Source organism: Danio rerio, chromosome 20 (genome assembly GCF_049306965.1).
Source record: "Danio rerio strain Tuebingen ecotype United States chromosome 20, GRCz12tu, whole genome shotgun sequence".
Taxonomy (NCBI): domain Eukaryota; kingdom Metazoa; phylum Chordata; class Actinopteri; order Cypriniformes; family Danionidae; genus Danio; species Danio rerio.
Window position 1 is genome coordinate 3283338 of NC_133195.1, and position 23540 is coordinate 3306877.

The 23540-nt window shown below is 35.7% G+C and overlaps 1 protein-coding gene across 12 annotated transcripts in view; it reads right to left on the bottom strand.

The window, feature by feature from the left end:
- The window catches only part of si:ch73-212j7.3, a 73367-nt gene that overhangs the window by 47909 nt on the left and 1918 nt on the right, over nt 1-23540 (bottom strand). For 7 of the 12 annotated variants that reach the window (XR_012396298.1, XR_012396297.1, XR_012396301.1 and 4 more), the window contains exon 2: nt 11304-11370. Coding sequence is in view for 4 of the 12 variants with exons in the window: in XM_073934034.1 (XP_073790135.1) it covers nt 11304-11352 (49 nt within the window). In the remaining 8 variants the exon portion in view is untranslated. Of the gene's footprint in view, nt 1-6589; nt 6867-11303; nt 11371-16257; nt 16336-23540 lie in introns of those variants that run through there. The other 5 variants (XR_012396303.1, XM_073934035.1, XR_012396299.1 and 2 more) reach the window with 4 other exon arrangements.

The following is a 23540-nucleotide window of genomic DNA, read 5'->3' on the forward strand; positions in this document are numbered from 1 at the left end:
ACTTATTTTCTTACAGTCTATGTATAAAACATTGTCAATATGTACTCATTCATCCTAACGAAAAGTGTTATGCAGAGTCTCACATCAAATGTCAGCATGTGCAGCTCCAAATGAAGAGTTAAAAACAGACAATCTATAAACTCATACTTGCTCAGAGTCTTTGAGTCCCATCTACCTTTAAGCCTGTAAAAGAGAATACGCTGATGTCAACACGAGGACAGACGGCAGAAGCTCATTTTCTGCTTTCATTTCCATATGATAATATTGAAAGTAAACACTTTCAAACAGCACTGGCGTGCTTTGCCAGACCATCCCATTTGCGGTTGCTGGACTTTCACCTCTATATCTCCAAAGCACTGCTGGGTGGTCAATGACATCACGCATGTGAAAAAATTATTAATCTATGGAAACAGACGAGGATTTACAAAAGAACAATGGCACAATGTAATCAAAACAAACTATATGGCTAAACTACATTTGTACTTTACTCTGGCTGGTGATCCAAATCCAAGCACACCGATTTTGAAGTCAAAGGATCTGAGTTAGGCAAGAATACTACATTATCATGGCTGCACTGCAAAATTTTTACCTACATTTTTTGTCCAAATATCTAAAAATTCTTATTAATACCTATAAAGAAATTCTTAAGGTATATAGCATTTTTTAGACAAGCAAGAAATGTTGTCTTGTTTTAAGAAATTGTCTTAAATTGACTTAAGAAATTGACTTAATTGTCTCTATAACATCAGAAAGGTCCGACCCTTCCTATCTGAACATGCAGCTCAACTCCTTGTTCAAGCTCTTGTTCTCTCCAGACTGGACTACTGCAACTCTCTACTAGCCGGGCTCCCAGCTAACTCTATCAAACCTCTTCAGCTGCTTCAGAACGCAGCAGCACGAGTGGTCTTTAATGAACCTAAAAGAGCACATGTCACTCCGCTGCTCATCCTTTTGCACTGGCTGCCAGTTGCTGCTCGCATCAAATTCAAAGCTCTGATGTTTGCTTACAAAGCGACTTCTGGTTGCGCCCCTTCTTATCTGCTCTCACTTCTGCAGATGTTTGTGCCCTCCAGAAACTTGCGTTCTGTGAATGAACGTCGCCTCGTGGTTCCATCCCAAAGAGGGAAGAAATCACTTTCCCGAACGCTCACGCTCAATCTGCTCAGTTGGTGGAATGAACTCCCTAACTGCATCAGAGCAGCAGAGTCACTCGCTGTCTTCAAGAAACGACTAAAAACTCAACTATTTAGTCTCCACTTTCCTTCCTAATCTGCAATTGCCTCTCTAGATATACCAATAACTGTACTAAAAAAATAATAATAATAATAATTTACTAATACTTTCTTCTTAGACTTTACACACCTGAAACTTGCCTACAGCACTTATTCATTGTTGCTCTTATAGTTGAGTAAATTGCTTCCTTGTCCTCATTTGTAAGTCGCTTTGGATAAAAGTGTCTGCTAAATGACTAAATTTAAATGTAAATGTTGTCTATTATTTTGCTTGTTTTATGGTAAAACTCACTTTTTTTGACATTATTCCTGAAATCATGAAACTATATTTAACTTGTCTAGAAAACGCTCCTTGGTTTAAAGATGTTTAGATATTTGGATTATTATTTGGAAGGTCATGATTTGCACTCATTAAATAGATACTTTGTATAGCTTTATTTTTCATTCTTAGGGGATACAAAACACAGACGTTTCGGCACAATTCCTTCCTCAGTGCATGTGTGTAGATATTTGGATTAGAAACAAGACAGAAACTTTAAGTAAGAAAGGAGTTTTTGTAATAAATTTTTCTTTAAAACAAGCAAAATAATCTGCCAAAGGGATAAACAAAATAACTTTCTATAAATTAAAAACAAGATACTTTTGCTTACCCCATTGGCAGCTTATTTTGCTTGTTTTAAGGAAAAACTCACACAATTTTGACACTTTTTTGTTTTCCTAAAACAAGACAATATATTTTTTTACGTGTCTAGAAATTGTATTTAAGAATTTGTAGATATTTGGACAAGAAACAAGACAAAACCTCTAGGTATATTTTGCAGTGTGGTTCTGCAAATAGCTCCTTGCAATCCCTGAAAATCCATTAAATAACCTATAAATTTTTATTCAACAATTTTGGATTATCTAATGAACCTTCAGTATAGAGCAGAAGAACCAGCATTCCTCTTAGCATAAATAACATTTTATAAGTCTAAATAAAAACAAATCAAATGGAACCATAACAGAATTTCATTGTGAGATGATGAATTTAAAATGGATAGTCGAACCAAAATATTTAATTATTCAATCTCAAAATTTTCTTCACTTCTTTTTGTTGTTGTGTTGTTAAACACAAAATAGTACATTTCGAAAACAAATTAGGAGAAGTATCCATTTATGACCATATTTGAATAAATTTCTATGCTGTAAAACCCAGTAAGTTATGGTAACTCAAACTATTTGAGGAAACCAATTGCGACAAACCATTTGAGTTCAAAAACTAATCCTAATGAGTACATAATCCATTTGAGGAAAAGCAACAATTTGAACACAGTAAAACCCAATAAAGTAAGAGAACTCAAACCAATTGAGTACTGTAAGTTAAGGCAACTCAAACCGTTTGTGAAAACCAATTGCTACAAACCATCATAGTTCATTATAAGCCATGAACTTACTGTAAGTGCTTAAGTAAGTCAGTTTTGTGTTTCTCTTCAGTAATTGTGCTTGTTAACAGCAGGTGTTCATCATTAATGCTCAATCAACATGTAATTAATCATTTAATTTACTCATTAGCTTTAACACTGAGTTTTCAAATTGGCTTCCAGTAAATGTTGAGGTAACCGCACTAATTTAATTTGCTAAATGTGACTAGGTTTTACAATGGGGCTTACCTTTAACTCTTGTGTAGTGTACTGATTATTATATTAGTAGTGTTTTAGATTATTTTTGAATGTTTTTATTATCTTATTTTATTTTTTAAGACATCATTATTGACAATTTTAGTAGCCTATAGACATTTATGGACAGAACTGACCAACACCTGTGGCTTTACAGCGAACTCCACCCACACAAAGTCCTCATGCCATTTATAACCTAGGGACAGCTAGCCGATTCAAAGCTATAGGTCATCAGTGATGTTCGTCTTTTATCCCATTGGGTTCAGAGAAAGGTTAGTATATGGAAAGCTTGCTTTTATCTCAGGACAAGTAAACCCTCTGTCTCACATGCCAAATTCAGTGACATCCTGTGGCATTTTAGTCGTTGAAATTTGACTATGGATAGGCAAAAGATAAGATCTATTTGTATTGAAAAAAATCGTATATTCTGTTTAATATGCAGAGACAACTACTATACAAGTAAACAATTTGTAGACTCATTTCTGGAAAATGAGATGTCATTGATGAGACACTGATGACACATTTATTGTCTCTTTATGTATACATTGCAATTAAACGTATTGTATTTTGTCTTTGTAAAGTATGTCACTGTATGTTGCACTATCTGGAACCAGCACATGCGTGTTTCACTCATCATAGCACATGTGCTGCAGGTAATGTCAAAATAAAAGTTAATGACAACATCGGTCTGTTTGCTTGAGCATTCCAACAAACGTGCAAGTGGCATATCAAATTCATAACTAAATCTTTCTTTTGATCTGCTTCATGGCAAGAAATTGGACATACTGCTTACAAAATCAATCACAGTTGAACTTAAGTGGTTTAGTAGCACATTGAGAAGCCTGATCCTAAGCGTAATTCACGTAATAATGATGTGGAAAACATATATACACATAATATTCATTCTATGATTATTTTCTCATTTTATATGTTGTCTTACTAGTTGGTCACATGCCAGTACAGTGCTAAATCAGAAAACAGACACCAAAAAGTATTTGATCAAAAGACTAATAAGTGTAACTAGATTATTAACGTTTGTTGAGACAAACTTTGAGGCTGGCTTGTGAAAGCCTGTTGGTAATAGTTTATTTAGTTTAAACAGTTTTAAAAAGTATGAATAGATAGATAGATAGATAGATAGATAGATAGATAGATAGATAGATAGATAGATAGATAGATAGATAGATAGATAGATAGATAGATAGATAGATAGATAGATAGATAGATAGATAGATAGATAGATAGATAGATAGATAGATAGATAGATAGATAGATAGATAGATAGATATAGACAGATAGATAGATAATGCGGTGTTCTATAGATTTTCCTTAATGTTTTTTAAGCATTTCTAGCATGTTAAAGTACTTAGCTAATCATTATTAGCATGTTGCTATAACACTGCAGCATGACGATATCAATCTGGGTCTCTATAATGGCAGTCTATGGGACAGTTGCTAGGGTGCAGTATCTGGTTGTTAGGGAGTGGCTAGAAAGTTAAAAGCTTGTCAGTTATTGGTAGTTTGGTTATCTGAGTTAAATGACCTCAGCCATTAGTCTGTACGACAGTCTGATGCAGAGTTATGAGCTCACAAAGTTTGATCCAATGTAAAGTCAATGACAGTCTTTTGAATGGTAGTCTATGGGACAGTTTCTAGGGTCCCAAAAGTGGTTACTAGGGCATGGCCAGAAAGTTAAAAGCTCATCAGGTATTGGCAGTTAGGTAGTCTGAATTAAATGAGCCCAGTTAGAAGTCTGTGTGACAGTCTGATGCAGAGTTATGAGGTCACAAAGTCTGGTCCAATGTTAAGTCAATGGGATTTTTCCGACGGTCCCGGGACGTTTTTCGGAAAACCGTAAGTCGGATCAGTTGGAAAAGATATAGCACACCGAGTCAGACCAGTTTGAAGGTTTGGTGTGAGTTTGGTGGTCATAGCTCGGAAGCTCTAGGAGGAGATGCGTTTTGTTTTTTAGTCTCAGAAGAAAAATAGGATAACAGTAGTCTGGCTTGCTACACAAGCCAGCCTAATCACTTTAATATAATACAAAAATCTTAATCTACATTGTAAAAGCACTATAGAAATAAAGATGAACTGAATTAAATTTAGTTTTTTAAAATTAATTGTGTTTAAAGGATCATGTGTCTGTGATTATTTCTATGAGGTATGGGAAGATGATATGGGATGTTTTACTTAACCTCTATCTACACAGGATATTACATGATCACTAGTCATTTGTAATAGTTGCAAAAGTTGCGATTAATCCTGTGTGAAAAGGGCTTTGTAACCATAAACTGCAAGTATATCTATATTTCCTATATTAGAAGATAGATATACAAGATAGATACGTATATATAGAGACACATTATATACTTTAGTGTTCAAAGTAAAAGTTTGTAGAATAGAAAAAAGCCTTAATATTAAGCTATTTTACATTCAAATGTATATTTAAAATTATAAACAAAAACTTAAATACATATATTGATAAATTGTGTCAGGATAAATTTGTCAAGGACCTCTGTATATCTAGAACTGCAGGCAAAGAGATGTCAGATGTCATCATCTGTCTTAACCAATAAGATCATTTGGGGTGGATCAAAGACCTACAGAGAAACGGAGGAAGGTATAGAACTCTTGAATGTTTATTTTTAAGTCTCTTTCATACAGCAGAGCTGATCAATGAAAGTTATTTATAACCACAGCAAGCTGATTTTTTCTTTAAATAACCAGAGTACTATGAGTCTCAAGTATAACTTCATTCTGCACAATCCTGCACATTGTATACACTGCTCTCATCACTTCAGACATTAGTTGTTTGGGGCCATTCACATGCTGCATCTTAAAAAAACATGAAATCATGAGATGTGAAGCTTTTTCCACTAATTTCTACATGCTCAGAAGCTTATGGCTCTGTGGTGTCCGCCATTTATAAGTAAACGACAATTGTGCTGTCAAAGAAAACACCAGTCTAACCCTTGCTGTAGCTCTGATACTAGATTTAATTACGGAAAAAGAAAAAAGTGCAACAGCGTTTGGTTGCTCTGTTTTTAATTTTTATAATTATGCAAGTTGTACTCGCTTTTTTAAAATAAAAGTAAACTGATCACTTTTTCCAATACACCTTTATTATATTTGTTTGTTTTTTTCAGCTTTTCTGTGTCTAGCAAAATGACAGTAACTAAAATAAATCTGCTCTTCCAGACTCCAGTATGTCTTCTAAATTAAATACAGGCTATAATTGTAAATGTTATCAACTTAATGAAGCACCAAATAAGTAATATTGTAAAAACTGCAGAAATTATTTAAAAAGAGACATGCTAAAATGGCTAAAAAAGGATTAGTTGACTTTAAAAAGTAAGTACAATAAGCATAATTATAAAAATTAAGTCAGCCTAACAATTCCAAGTTACAATGAGTTTACTTACATTATTTTTGTAAAGACAACTTGTTGCTTTTAAGGCAATTTGTTTACTCGCTTTAAGTAACTAATCACTTTTTACAGTGTATAAAAAATGAACTAAAAATAACTACCATATAATCAAGTGTATGTAAACACAAATCAAGCCTCTATGAATATCATGTCATCCAATGCAGTTTTGTACAGCCATATAATCATCTGCATTTTAAATCTGATATGTAAACAGGACACAGTTGAAACACAATCTAGTTAAGTCAAATCTACAAGTGTAAAAACAAAAAACACACCTTCATGTAAGGTTTCCGCTCTTCAAACTGATGATTTTCAATTTGCCCTGGAGCACACGACTAAATAAGTGGAAAATCCTGAATATTGTATTAAAGACAAACACCATCCCCAGCCTTGCAGTTGATAAATCACTTGACAGAAGGGAATCCACCTTACAGTGTTGACTGTCTGTTAGGTTATCTGTAGAGCGATACAGTGATTTAATGCAGTTTAGAGGCAGCACTGTCCCACCCCCTATCAGAATAGACAACAACACATCACTCACGGCTCAGCTGTGCAGAAACGACAGCTATAGCACACACACACACACACACACACACACACACACACACACACACACACACACACACACACACTGTACATAACAGCAGCACAGAGATAACCTCCAATTCCCACTAGAACTCATTAAGACAACTTATGTGTGTATTAGAAAACATAACACTAATAATAATACACTATACTGTTGCATAACATTGCTGTGTGCATATGTGTGTGCAAGGACCTCCCACGAGAAAAACTGATCACTGCTTTGGAAGAAAACACAAACAAAGGCTAGGATGATACATAAGGTGGAGCTCATAACATGCTAAGTTCGCAGACAGAACAGCTTTCACACCAGTACATTCATGTCTCACCTTAAATCATCTAAACCTTAATCAATGGTTGGCAGAAAAAAAAAGGCCTATGAAAAGGCCATGTAACATGTGAAAGCTTCAGCTTCACACTAACCAGAGCAGACTGTGTGTAAGCTCTCTCCATTCACCTCCAGATAATCCATTCGGTTAATCCATTTAGCTACTTTAAAAACAGCCCCAGGCGAGCACACTCTCTGCAGCCCACAGCTTAAAACATCCACTTCTGCTGATCTCGCAATATTCACTTTTATTTACCATTATGATTACCTATATCAAGGGCGGACTGGCCATCTGGCAATTCTGGCAAATACCAGAAGGGCCAGACCAATTTTTAAAGGTGGGCCGGTCAGTTTTTGTTTTTATATATGTATTGTTTTTAAGTGCAAACACCTTTTATCTCTTGCTAGATGTGATAGTATGATAATAATAATAATAATGATAATAATAATAATAATAATAATAATAATAATGATAATAATAATAATAATAATAATAATAATAATGATAATAATAATAATAATAATAGCAATGATAATAATAATAATAATAATAATATTAATAATAATAATAATGATGATAATAATAATAATGATAATAATAATAATAATAATAATAATGATGATGATGATAATAATAATAATAATAATAATGATAATAATAATAATAATAATAATGATAATAATAATAATAATAATAATAATAATAATAATAATGATAATAATAATGATAATAATAATAATGATAATAATAATAATAATAATAATAATAATAATAATGATAATAATAATAATAATAATGATAATAATAATAATAATAATAATAATAATGATAATAATAATAATAATGATGATGATAATAATAATAATAATAATAATAATAATAATAATAATAATAATAATGATGATAATAATAATAATAATAATAATAACATTAAATGTTGGCAACTGCCACCTGGTTTCAAGATGGGTCGACCCAATCTGAGGTTACCCCGACATAATCAAAATCTGGCAAGAATGTCATATTAATTCACCATTTGTACACCAAAATAAATAGTGAATGTGCGTGTCCGTGGGTGGGGCTGTGTCGGTGGCTGAATTTTTGTCTCAGTCCGCCCCTGACCTATATGGTTTCACTCTGCGTGTGCCTTCAAACGTTCTCCAAAAATAGCTTTGAGGGCAGTTTTCTTTAAATATTTATGTGCATAAGCTTTCCCTTCATAGTTTAAAGGTGCCGCTTGCTTACTTTCCTTCAGATTACTGGCCACAGAGGAGTTAACCGCCAATTGCACTGCTGTATGTTTAATGCAGAGGATGCCCTTCCAGCCACAATCAAGCACAGGGAGTACACTAGTTAGTTTAAAGGTGCCATATAGTCAAAAATGAGCATATACAGGCATAGCTGAATAACTAGAGTTCAGTACATGGAACTGGCCATACGGTGAGCCTCAAACACGAACGTTTCCTTATTAAATCTGGCAGGTGAAAGCCTAGTAAAAACAGGTCAATCAAAACAAAACACAGATCGTTACATTGCATATGCCAGGGGTGGCCAACCCTGTTCCTGCAGATTTCAGTTGCAACCCATATCAAACACACCTGAGCCGATTAATTAGAACCTGAACACCACGTGATAATTACAGGCAGGTGTGTTTGATATGGGTAGCAACTGAAATCTGCAGGAACAGGGTTGGCCACCCCTGGCATACGGGATCATTAATTAGCTTGCCCTTTGCATGTACATTAGGTCATGTTCTCCGTCAGCTGGTCCTGAACAAACAGCGGTCATCAGAAGTTTGTCAGACAAAACAGATGGTTTCCTCATTTTTTTTTTTTACATTTATCTACGCTTATATTAAACTTGTATGTGGGACTCTTATTTTGAAAACGGCAGACAGACCACTTTGATTGTTTTCTATGCATTGCTAAGCAACGAGTATCCAGGATACACAAATTCTTAATTTATTCAGCGCCAATTTTATTTTTATGTTATTTTCTCTTGTACAGAGAAAATTGTCTCTTGTATACTGTAGTAGATGTTTGTTTTACTACAGTGAACTCTGGTGTACTGTAGCTTAATACAGCCTAAAGTTGTTTAGAAAAAAGGTACATTGAGTAATTTGTTAATAGTTGTTAGTTATTGTATTACCACAAGTACTGTAATACAGTATGGTTCAAAAAATATTAAGCATTTTACTATACTTTGGATGTGGGCAGTCTTTAAAGAATTTAAAACTTTGAAGTATAACAACTGAACCTTTGCCTCAGATTGAAAATTTGAAAGGAACAAATGATCAAAAATGCCCTTTTGATTACACTAAATATAGAAACAGCATGTCTCAGATCTGATGGTGTTCAACAGGGGGCAGCACAACCCTAAAAACAAGCCAAACATTAACCAGATCTAGATTGACATTCTCTCACCAGTATTTGTTTGAAAAGTCCTGACTAAACAGGCCCGGACAAAAATCTACTGTTTAAGTATAAATTAAAGCATTTGTATAGATTTTCACAGCTGTTTTAATTCATGTATTTTGATATAAATTCAATTATTCGCTGCTAGAACAGCTTAACTTGGTGTGACCAGCAGGTTTTTAGTTTACTGGACTTGTGTCCAGTCAGTGTAATGTCCTGGCAGCTGCAGAGGTAGGCTATAAAGTGGCTGCAAGGAACTATGACGGCAACCAAAAAATCCAAATAAATAAATAAAATAATCGTTCATTAATTATAATCAAGTTAAAATAATCAATTAATCAAGATTTAGATGTTTGACTAAATCGCCCAGCCCTATTCAAAAGCACATTAAAGTTGTAATGAGCAATGAGTTCTTATAAATACTAACGCTTCCCATCATTGTGACAATTTTCACTGCACATTTTCTTTTTGCCTTTATTAGATAGGACAGTATTGAGACAGAAAGCGAAGTTGGAAAGAGAGAGGGGGGCGTAGGGTAGGGAAATGTCCCCAAGCCGGGATTCGAACTCAGGTCGCCCTGATGTGCTACTGCATCATATGTCGGCGCGCTAACCACTAGGCTATTGCGCTGACAGCATTTTCTTTTTAAAGGTTCAGGACACACTGGAGAACTTTTTTTTTTGTATATTAACAGATGTGTGTGTGTTGAGCATTAGTTAAGACGATGTTAGCACCTGTCAGCTTTAATTGTGGGGAAAACTGGATAATTTTGAGCTTTTGTCAGCTAATTTCAGCTTCCGGGTTTAAACTGATTTTTGGGGCGGATCAAAATCGACGACGTAGCGCAGTACTGCAAGTGCAATGATGACGCGTCGGTTTCTCATTATTATTCATAGCGGAGTTTTCTTATCCTATGAGAAGAGCCGGCTGCTTAATTATTCATGAGACCTGCCAGAGTCAAGCCCGAGCTGTGAGACACAGACCGACAGTATTTAGCCGTTCATGAAGGCTCATATGCGTTTGTTTCCATGATCCACGCGGTTTGTTGCATGTTTTCCCCCGCGATATGGTCAGGGCATATCATACAGCAAAGCTGTGTGTGCTGCTAGCATTTTTGTCGGGAGAGCAGAACGAGAATTAGAGAATGGCGGACGCTGTCTTTTATCAGGAGTTTGTTCACATTCAGACACATCACTGTGCTGCTGTGTTCGCCTAAATCCTCCAGATTACCAGCAGGGTTAATGGTTAAAATAGACAGGTCAGGAGACCTGCTGCACTGAGTCTGCTGGATACGGGGATTGAGGGAGAATCCTCATTTATAGTGTTTACATGAACACATTTATCTTTATAATGATATAAATTGTGGTTATGTGTTTATGAAATTACAAATAACAAATGTAGCAGGGCATTAAATCACTGTTCATTTCTTTGCATTTTAACTTTGGGAACTATAAACTCATGCGTCTCCTCACGGTTTGTCTCAGTTTGTGAGCTAACTGACAACAATAGTTGTTCGCTTACGTTCTCCCCTGCTGGCCACGCCCACTCCTGCCCGATGCTCGCGGAGCTCCACGCCCATTAATCATGCATCTTTTGAAAAAAATCTGAAGTAGACTTTAACCGAAATTGGAGGGTGTCATGGTCCTTTAAGACAGACTGTGTCTTACCTTCACCCATCGGGACGTCATGGGCCATGCTTTGAGATTTCTCTGGCATGGCACTGAGGCCTCACACCTATAAATGAGAAAAGAAAAGTTAACATCTCTGACAACAGTTTCAGTTTCCTTTATTTATGTCATACAACACATGACAATAGAATTGTAATGCAGAAAGAAATTGCGTTGCAACAGACCCAACAAGAACATAAAAAACATCACTATACAAACACGATAAAATCCTAACATAATAAATAAGCTTTTATAATTACATTAAAATATAATTATATAAGATGTAACCTACTTTAAAAAATCTCTGAAGAGAATAACTTAATACTTAAATACCTATTTCACCATTTGGTGTAATATTAACAATTTATGCTAGTTTAACACATTTATTGATTTATTATTTAACACTAGCTATCAACACTGCTTAAGAAATGGTACTATTCAAAACTCTTATAATGAGCGCGTCCATAGAGGGCGGCAGTATAGAGAGGGCGGCATCCGCAACACCCCCCTTACCACCCGCGTCCTCAGTTATGTCCGCAACACCCCCCTTACCACCCGCGTCCTCAGTTATGTCCGCGACACCTCCCTCACCATCCGATGTTTCCCAGAGATGGGTTGCAGCAGGAAGGGCATCTGCTGCGTAAAAACTTGCTGGATAAGTTGGCGGTTCATTGCGCTGTGGCGACCCCGGATTAATAAAGGGACAAAGACGACAAGAAAATGAATGAACGAATGAACTAATAATTCAGGGAGGCTAATAATTCAACTATGTTGCATTCATTTATTTATTTGATATGATTACAGACGTTACAGCAGACTACTTCACACTGTAATTGATCTGCAGTTATAATCAAATCATGTTCATAGAAAAGTTAGTAATAAACACTTATCCAAAAGTATTTATGTGTAGTATTTCAGAAGTATTTATGTGTATTGTGAGAAGTGCTTCTTATATAATATGGAACGGCCTGTACAGCTTTACTGTAGACATATTCTCAAGTGAAAATGACTTTCTGTTGTACACCACGCCCACCAAAAGAGTACCACTGGTATCCTTTTAGAAGTGGGAACGCACGCCCGGCTGGGTCAGTTGGCATTTCTGTGTGGAGTTTGCATGTTCTCCCTGTGTTCTTGTGGGTGATCCGGTTTCCCCTATAGCCCTTAAACATGTGGTACAGGTGAATTGAATAAGCTAAATTGTCTATAGTGTATATTTGTGAATTATTGTGTATGGACGTTTCCCAGTGATGGGTTGCAGCTGAAAGGGCATCCACTGTGTAAAACATATGCTGGATAAGTTGGCGGTTCAATCCGCTGTGGCGACCCCAGATTAATAAAGGGACTAAGCCGAAAAGAAAATGAATGAATGAATAATCTGGACTAAGTATGACACACAATGATTGTTTATTATTTTAGGCTGCTTGACACATCAGACGTTTGATGGCCCATCTGATTTATAGTGCAAAGCAGCTCATGTTTCATTCCCACTGTAAATACGGTGTGTGTTTTAAGTCTCTATAGCATTTCAACATATGACAATGGAAGGAAAAAGCTGGCTTGGATCAACACACAGCTGTGATCTGACCTCTACATGTTGAAATCAATGCCCATTGCCCTACTTTACAACTGTAGCATTGCTTAAAGAGATAGGTCACCCAAAAATGGCATTTCTGCAATCCTTTACAGTACTCACTTTTTTTTTTTTAACCTATTTGAGTTTGGTTTCTCTGCTGAACATAGAAGAAGTCATTTTGAAGAATAATTGATGGTACTCATTGACTTCCATGGTCATTGTTTTTGTATGGAAGTCAATGGGTACCATTAACCAGTGGTTCAAAGCCACACAAGGTAGAGCACAGGTGTCAAACTCAGTTCCAAAAGGGCCGCAGCTCGGCACAGTTTAGTTCCAACCCTAATTAAACACACCTGATCAAACTAATTGAGTCCTTCAGGCTTGTTTGAAACCTACAGGTAAGTGTGTTGGAGCAGGGTTGGAACTAAACTGTGCAGGGCTTCGGCCCTCCAGGAATTGAGTTTGACACCCCTGAGGTAGAGTAAACAGTGTGGCAATTGTCTTTCTTGGATGAACGATCACAAATGATAAAGAATTTACAAGCATCAACATCAATGTGCTCTTAACTACGAAAAACCTTTACGGTCTTTCCAGATAATTAATGATGATCATGGAAAACAAGTTTGCTTCTGTAATAAAGGGCAGTAGCAAAAACAGGCTGTTTAATTTCAAGGGTGAGGGAGAGCGCAAAACAACAAACACAATTCAATTATAGAGCTTTTTTTAACAAGACAAGTTGTTTGAGTTATGATGACACCGTGCACTGTTCGCTTATTAAAACAAAATAACATTAAGAATGTACAGCAAACACACTCATATATATATATATATATATATATATATATATATATATATATATATATATATATATATATATATATATATATATATATATATATATATATATATATATATATATATATATGTACACACATACATATATATATGCTCAGAAAGTGGCATAAGTTTTATAATTGTATGACAATATGAAATGTTGTTTTCTTTTTATGGATTGCCTGATGCACACATAATACGACATTAAATAAATTATATCAGGTTTTTTCAAAATAATTAAATTACTCTACAAAATAAAAATTGTACATTTTAAATGAAACCTTGTGACTGAAAGGCCCAGCGACTATTTTGCTTGCGAAAGTTAAATTATTTCCATATCGATAAACAGATGATGAATCTATTTTATCACGCCTTTCTTGAATCCGTTTTATCCTTTGCTCTGGTGTCATGGTTTGGAAATCTTTCTGTCAAGAATAAAAATTCACTAAATCAAATAGTTAAGTGGTCCAGTAAGCTGACCGGGGTGTCACTAGCCAACCTAGAAGCTGTGTACACTAGGCAGCTAAAGAGAATTACAAATTCAATTTTAAATGACACTGCTCATCCCCTACATTCAGAGTTTCAGCTCCTTCCCTCCGGTCGTATGTTTCTAGTATTAAGCTGTAAAACGAAACGTTACAAAAATAGTTTTATACCAGCAGACATTAGACATTTAAATAAGACTTAAGCAGAGATGTTTCAGTGACCTGTATATTTTAAATCATTTTAAATATTTACTTGGGGGAGGGGGGTGGACACTTAAAGTGATTATTTATTTATTCTTTATGTTTATGTTTTATGTCCTAATGCGCATTTGTTGTTGTTACTGTGTGAGTTGCTTTGTGTGGCACTGTTGTAAGATGAGGACTCTTGACTGCAAATCAAATCTACCTTCGGGTATAAATAAAGTAACCTAACCTAAGCTAACCTAAGCTAACCTAACCTAAGGCTTCATTTAAAATATCCTCACACAAAATTTGCCATTCTCACCCGCAAAGCCATTCGGAGGCAGTACTAGTATTATCCATCAAGGCAATGGCAGACTAGAAAACTGCTGAGTGAACAAGTTTAAAAACAAGAGTTTAGATGAGTAAACTGTAACAACACACTCAAACTGCAACTACTCACTATTCTTTGATTTACAACTACAACTAAAACTAGTTTTTAGACTGCATTTAAGCACCAGTGAGGGAAAAAAAAAACGTAAGTGATAAAATGAACATTTAATTCACCCAAATACATATAAGTTTTTTTTTTTTTTTGTTTAAATATCTTCTTTTGTGTTAACCAGAAGAGAAAAAATCTCAGGTTCAGAAAAAGTGAAGAGATTGTAAACGAGGACTAAATTTTTTCGCTTCACTTTTGGTTTAAAATCAATATTTTTGAACCATGCAATGTGTTTAGGACTATTGCCAGACTATTACCAGTGCAATATTAGACATAAGATGGTTTTGTGATCCTGGTTCACAAATGTTACTATTTTTTGGCTTGTGTTTTTTTAAACAGTATAATGTAAGTAAGCTAATGATTAAATTGTAAAACTTAAAAATGTATATAATCACTTAACATAGTATAAATAATTAATAGATGATTTTTGGTTTTGGTTTTTAGCCAAGTGCATCCAGAATTTTCAGTTTTGGCCCAGAATTTTCCTTTCGGTGCATGCCTACTGTTAATGAATACCACTTAATAGTTGAATTAATCTCTCGTCTTGGTCAACAATCACTTTTTAGGGAGGTTAAACACAGTTGTGTGCCAACAGTTTGTAAAAATATCCAGTTTCTAATGAAAGAATTTGTTAATTAAGTTTTTTTTTAGAATGACACTTGTATAAAAAGTCTAGAAACACTTTGACATTCTCCCACTGTGCATGTCATCAGAGAAGGAAATCCCCACACATTAGTGACGATCTTTCCCTCATTAGTATAGGACATTGGTCTTGTTTTTAAATCTGCCACTATGCTGACACACAGGCGATTGTAGCTCCGCCCTCTTCTGAAAAGATCTCATTTGAATTCAAAGCAACAGTCACCAAAATGGCACAATTAGGATCAAAACAGGCAGTTTCAAAGAGTTATAAGACATTATTTGTGGGGTATATACTCAAGGGACATTAGAAACCTAATTATCATCTTGTAAAAAGAGACTTAATAGGTCCCCTTTAAGACAAAGCACTTCTAACATAATAACATAAGACACAGCATAGCATAACTAGTTGCATACAACACTGCTTATCAAAAAGTAAATTAAAGCAAATTATATTCCTTCTTCTAGGTCAATTTGATATTTTTAGTTCACAAGAACCATCAAATGTTGGTGGGCATCGAGTTACCCCTCCAAAACCTGGTTTGCCTATAGTTGTTTTATATTGGGTGACATTTTAAATTAGCGAGCTGAACTAGATCTATTTCTTGTCATTTCAATCTATTCACAATAAAGTCCTCCTCGGTGTTTGTCGATATTAAAACACTTCCTCTGATTGCTTCTTAAAATGCAGACATCTATGCATTTAGGCTGACTTTTCTATAAGATGCCGATGACACTCACCATGCTGAAGTAACTCCTAAAGCTCCGAAAAGCAGGCATGATGCGAAATGGATATGTAAGAAACTACAACTTGTTCTCAAACTTGGCTAAAAAGAGAGAAGGGGGTTAAAGGACACAGCTAGAGAACAACAATGAACAAACAACCCCTTACAGCCCAGTGCCAGATCACATGACAAGGCAAAGCACAGATACAAGAAGGGCCTATTATGGGAGCATCTATCTAGCACCGCACTAAACTGTGCAGACCGACGACAACATAGATAAACACCAATTGAACAAATAGTGCTAATATGCATAACTTTTCATCTATACATCATTTGGTTTAGAGTGTCTGTTTGCAGAACTTATTTGCACTAAATGTCTGATTTGAACAGTCAAATCAACGAATATCAACCACAGTATTCATTTCCTCTTTATTTCTAAAGCACTTTTACAATGTAGATTGTGTCAAAGCAGCTTAACATAGAAGTTCTAGTAAACTGAAACTGCTTCAGTCCATTTTCAGAGCTGAAGTTCAGTTTAGTTCAGTTCATTCATTCATTTTCTTGTCGGCTTAAGCCTGGTTTATACTTCTGCGTCAAGTGACCGGCGTAACCCACGGCGCATGCAACGCCCGTAGCTGTGCATTTATACTTCTGCGCGCTGTCTCTGTTGGTCTGCATTAACACTTCCGAAACGCTAGTGGGCAGTGAGGTGTAAATGTTCCTCTGTGTCGAGTTTCTTCGCTGCTGTTTTGCTTTTCCTGAACACTTCCTGGATGAACAAGTGGCTCAAACTCGCTCATTTTGAGGCAGGAACCGGAGGACGTGCAACAACTTTAACTATGAGGTAAACACAAAACAAAACTTTCCATCCGGAGCTCCTTCACGGGACTCCACACTTGTAAACAATTGCTCCATCAGGCTCGCACCATTCGCGCGGCTCTCGGTCCTGCCCAAACTCGTCAGTGCTACCAAGCCGACCAATCACAGAGCTTGCGCTACGTGTCGTTGCGACGTGTAGTTACATTTTGTGAGAGGTGCACATCAGCGACGCCGACGGCCACGGCGAAGGGCTATGCGTCAACGCCGTAGCATACGCCGGCGTTTGACGCAGAAGTATAAATCAGCCTTTAGTCCCTTTATTAATCCGGGTTAATAAAAACTAAAGTTTTTATAAAAAATAAAGTTTTTCCTTAAAAAAAAAGCAAAATAATCTGCCAATAGGGTAAGCAAAATAATCTTACGTCAAAAGAAAAAACAAGTTTTTGCTTGTTTTAAGGAAAAACTGACTTAATATTGGCATATTATTTCTCAAAACAAGACAATATGTTTTGCTTGTCTATAAAATGCTTCTTGATATAAGACATTTTAGATTGTTAGGACTGCGTTGTTTTGTTTGTGTGTTTTGATTCTAGATTGGGGGCGTGCCTTCAGCGCACCTGATGCTTGTCAGCGCCCTTATTTAAACCCCGGCAGAGAGTTTGTCGGGGCCGCTGTCCATTCACTTGGCAGTTGGCCAGAGCAGCGCTCCTATTTGGCCATTATGCTTTCTTTCGCATCCATACACTATCACTGACAACATTTACCGCCTCCATTCATTTGCATTTCACACTGATTGAACATACTGATACTGATATTTTGATTATATAATTTAAATTGAGTTAAATAAATATTCTTTTTGATTATACTTCTCCTTGTCGTCTCCCTTATTATGTTACATCCCTGAGCCAGGTGTAACAAGATATTTAGACTAGAAACAAGTAGGGTTGTAACGGTATGAATTTTTCACGGTATGATAATCGTCTAAAACAGTACCACGGTTTGACGGTTTCGCGGTATACGGTATGTTACAAAATAATAGAACAGTGAAGCAAATTTGACTTTTTCCAAATAATATATTTTTAGTTACTATAAACAACACCACTTACAATGAACAAATAAAAAATAAGAAAATAATAAATAATGTGTCAAAGTCCAAATAAAGTCCAAATAAACATGGTGCAAATCCTCAGTAAAAAATAGATATAAATATTTACTATACTATAAATAGTTACATAACGAAACTAGATTCAATATGGAACATCCTTAGGTTTTATGTGCCAGCATGGATATGGTTGTCTGTGGATATGGATTTCGATATGGTTGTCTGCAATGCAGACAAACAGCTGCACCTTCATTTGCGTCTTTTGAAAACAGCAAGAGCAGCAGTTCGTCTTTGCTGTGTCACTGTTTTGTCATGTTTCTGTGCTGCTGTGCATGCAAAAGTACTTAGTATGAGAATTATTTCATGCAAAACTTTTTTTTTTGCGTTTTATTTAGCCGCGCATAAATGTATGCCTTTCTCTCATTCCGTGTTGTTCAAAAAGCTCATGTTGGTGCACAAACAAAAGCGAAACCTATGCTAATTGGTTGTGATATAGCGAGTTTGAACCAATCTGGGCATGGAGGAGGGACAATGCATCAATGTATCATGTCTGATTTGTCCGGAGACACAGTGACGAGCGTTTCTTTGTCAAATCAGCGTTGTCAAATGTTGATGACGTAACCGCACTGATTCCGGAGCCTCTGAAAGTCCGCAAATGTTATGTGATACAGCACTGGAAAGCTGAGATTCTCTTCTTTATGCCAATCTTTGATTTGTATAAATCGGATCAGCGGATCAAAAGTTATTAAACATTTAAGAGCAATACTTATTTTTAGCCGCGGGCGGCTGTCTCGGTCTTTAAGGGTTAAAACCGTTGATATGCAATTGTTCATGGTATGATAATCGTGCACGTTCAAATCGTGGTAAACCGTCATACCGGTATATTGTTACAACCCTAGAAACAAGACAAAAAAAAAATCTAAGCAAGACAAGCATATTTTCAGTGCACTTAGACTCACCGCGCAAGCTATGTTTAACACTGCTTATTTTATAAACACATTGCTGCTGATTGGGGTGATATTTTGGCCACACCCACTAAAAAAGTGAATATGTATCTCACACCCTGTTGCTCACCGTTTCAACTGACATAACTGCTGACAAACCTCACCTTTTTCAATCATGTTCACTTTCCCTACACTGCAAAAAATGCTTTTCTTGCTTAGATTTTTTGTCTTGTTTCTAGTCTAAATATCTAAAATTTCATATATCAAGAGGCATTTTCTAAACAAGCAAAACATATTGTCTTGTTTTGAGAAATAAAATGCCAATATTAAGTGAGTTTTTCTTTAAAACAAGCAAAATAATCTGCCAATGGGGTAAGCAAAATAATCTTGTTTTTTCTTTTAACGTAAGATTATTTTGCTTACCCCATTGGCAGATTATTTAGCTTGTTTAAAAAAAAAAACTCACCTAATTTTGGCATATTATTTCTGAAAACAAGACCATATGTTTTTCTTGTCTAGAAAATGCTTCTTGATTTAGGAATTTTAAGATATTTGGACTAGAAACAAGTCAAAAAATCGAAGTAAGAAAAGCATTTTTTGCAGTGTAGTCTGCGTAGTGACTCCTTTATGGCACGTAGGAGAGGTATCCCAGCAGAGTTATGGTGAGCAATTTTTTGAGAGGGGAGCCATTTTTAATTGCTGATCTGCAGAAACAGCCGGCCCACCGAAAGATCCATTTTCCACTTTAAATGCTGTGTTGTTAAACTGCTTTTTTAATGTGGTTTCAGTATTTTAAACTGCTTAAACCATTCAATGATAAACTTTGATGTGATCCATTTCATACACGCTGTTAATTATGCAAGATGATCCCTTGTAGCTTAAATTTGTACAACGTACACCTTCATTGTCGTTTATTGGATTGTATATTGGCTGGAGATGTGTAGCTAATAGTAACCTCTGTTCTAGGTATATTTGCTTTACACATTTTAAAATTGATTTTCAACTTTATTTAAATGTAATTATCCATTAAAATACTTAAAATTATACTATCAAGAAATATCCACCCTGCTTTGAAAGAGTTTAGCATTGGCCTTAAAAAAAACCCCATATTGGTCAACCACTAGTGACATCTTTCACTCCACATTTCTTTCTAATTTACTACCATGTTGGCAGTGGTGTAAAGTAACTAATTACAAATACTCAAATGACAGTAATTGAGAAGTTTTTCTCAGGAATTGTAATTTATTAAGTAGATTTATAAATGTGTACCTTTACTTTCCCTTGAGTACATTTTTAGAGCTGTATCTGTACTTTTACTCCACTACTTTCCTTTAACCTGCAGTCACTACTTTACTACTTTCTTGTCTATGGGGATTAGCTAAAGTAGAAAAATCAGTCCTGTAATTCCTGTCTAATCAAATCGCACAGAAAGTAAATCACATGATACTGAACCACATCAACACATGGGCGCTTTATAAATGCAGCAAGCTTTTCAGAAGCATTAAAAATGTCCAAGAAGACGTTTAAAATATTTACACACATTGACACGGACTTTTAATAGACTGGATGTTACTGATGAAAAAATAGATGTCGACTTTATGATGACTGAAATCACCAACAGCCTTAAACAATCACTAAATGACAGGAATGAAAAAAATATAGAACCGAACGAAGGAAGGAACAAATGAAGGAAGGATTCAAGGAAGGACTAAACAAACTAAGGAAGGAAAAGAAGAAAGGAAGGATGGAACGAATGAATGATTGGACAAAGGACCTAATGAGAGAAGGAACAAAAATTATGAACGAATGAATGAGCGAGCAAATGAAAGGAGGAATGAAGAAAGGACCAAAGAATTGAACAAATGAATGAAGGAAGGACAGAACAAAGGACGTAATAAAGAAATGAACAAAAATATAAATGAACGAACGGACAAAGGACCAAATGAATGAAGTAAGGATTCAATAAAGAACTGAACAAACTAAAACCGAACGAACGAATGAACAAAAGACCTGATGAATCTAGGAACAAAAATATGAATGAGCGAACAAATGAAGGGAGGAACGAAGGAACAAACGAATATAGGACAATCACTAAATGCACTGCAGAATGCACAAACTGCATGTAAATGCAAAACAACTTTATACAGCGTAATACTCACTACTCGCTACTCTTGAGTACTTTTAAAAGTGCTACTTTTACTCATACTTTGAGTAATATTTACAGCAGATACTTTTACTCTACTCGCACTACATTTTTGTGCAAGTAATAGTACTTTTACTTGAGTGTGAGTTTTCAGTACTCTTTCCACCACTGCATGTTGGAGATGAAGTAAGTCGTAAGCTAATCTACCATTTGCAGGTCCTTTATGTGGAGAAATCAAAAGATATGTCCAAAAGCATCTTTGTAAATGTTCAAAATGTTGTTGGAGACAAAATATAAGACAAAATATAACTCTAAAACATATATCTGTCATCAGGTTAGATTTGAATAATTTAATCTCTTATTTGAGCCTCCTCACCTAACCATCATCGCTCTCACATATCCGCCATATTTTCAGTGTAGTTCTAATCAAATCCGCATGCAACGTGCAATATGCCGGGAGTTATTTTGGCCATTTATAAACCTATTTTATCTAAATGTGTCAACATGTTTCATACCTGAAGTTAGGATTACAGACTTAATTTGAATGAATTCGAGTGCATTACAGTCAGTGGGAAGATACAATTAGTGACATTACATCATCGTGAATGATGTGATGACTCAAAAGAACCGCTAAACCAGTTTGTAAACTGGTTCATTAAAATGAACAAGTTCATAGTAAAGAACCAGACCTCCCATTACTAATCAGCTGCCCAAAACTCCTGTGAAATTCAGTAAATAAATTCATTAAATGACTGATTCCAGTGACGCTCCAGGGACAGACGAGTCTTCGCTGAGGCCATCTTCCAGCCTAAACCACGGCGAATGAAACTCTGCACAAGACTTTTGGCCAGCGGAGAAATTAAAATGGTCGTGCCCAACGGAGTCTGGTTCTCTCAAGGTTTTTTTTCTTCACTCCCATCAGGTGAAGTTTTTTTTTCCCTCTCCGCTGTCGCCACTGCCTCGCATGGTTCAGGATTGGTAGAGCTACGCATCGATGAATTTGCTCTTCAGTGTTTGAACTCTCAGTAATGATTAAATCACACTGAACTGAGCTAAACTGAACTGAACTGAACTTAAACACTAAAACCTGAACCACACTGTTCCAGTTACTATGACCATTTATGTGAAGCTGCTTTGACACAATCTACATTGTAAAAGCGCTATACAAATAAAGCTGAATTGAATTGAATATTTACCTTACTACATAAATGTAATTAATTTGTGTTACATCATGGTTTGGTGACTTTACTCTGATTACAAAAACTTATAGAAGAAAAAAAAACGCACAACAATGAATTATTAAGTGTGCTTAAGTTTTTAGGTGAGAGAGCAACAGATTTACCAGTCAAATTACAAGCCTCCAATATCAGGGTTATGCAAATGCTCAGTCAGTGAACCAAGTGGTTCTGCACTGCAGTTCTGCTTCATTTGGCCCACTGACCCATTCCAAGCCACTCATTATCTTCCACTCCGGAAGTCTTTGATGAAACGAAGAAGAAAAAAACGTCAACTATTTCAAAAACCTCAACTATTTAAATTCCAAACGTCACCCAAACAGCAACATTAAAGAAACAAGATTTCCTTTTAGAGGAAAAAAGCTAAATTGTCTACAAGGTGGCAACAGTTTTTAAACAAAGCGGTCCTTCCTTATCAGTCTAGCATCAGGAAATTAAAAATAATCGTCTAGAACTCTAACTCGGCCAAAGGCAGGACTGGAAAAGGAACTGGGTGTGTCTGCAATTATTTTGACAGGTTAGGCACAATCTCACATGGGACTCATCGACTAAAACTTCCACAACTTCTGCCAAGCATCAGGAGCTGTATGTATTATCAAATGAACTGTTTGTGGCGGTCTTTCAAAACATCACAAGCTGCATTAACAAATTACTTTAAACTTCACTACTTCACACTTCTTGAAAGTTCTTGAAGATCCTTCTACGTGACTGGTAAGCCAGAATGCTGATGTAAACAGAGCTAACAGCGCTGTGTGTGTAAGTAGCAGTTGTGTTGAGTCTGTGGTAGAGTGGAGGCAGTGGCTAATCTTAAATAATAAACAAGAAAAAAAGGAAAAGAAAAGAAATTTCTTTCACTTTATTTACATTCGGAAATATAAATTTATATACTTTTACTTGTAAAACATTCATTTTTAAAGAGTTAATGAGCAGTTACTGTATAAATCCCCCCTGAAAAAAACAGCCTAAACCAGCCTAGGCTGGTTGGCTGGTTTTAGAGGGGTTTTGGCCATTTCCAGGCTGGATTCCAGCCATTTTCAGCCTGGTCTTAGCTGGTCA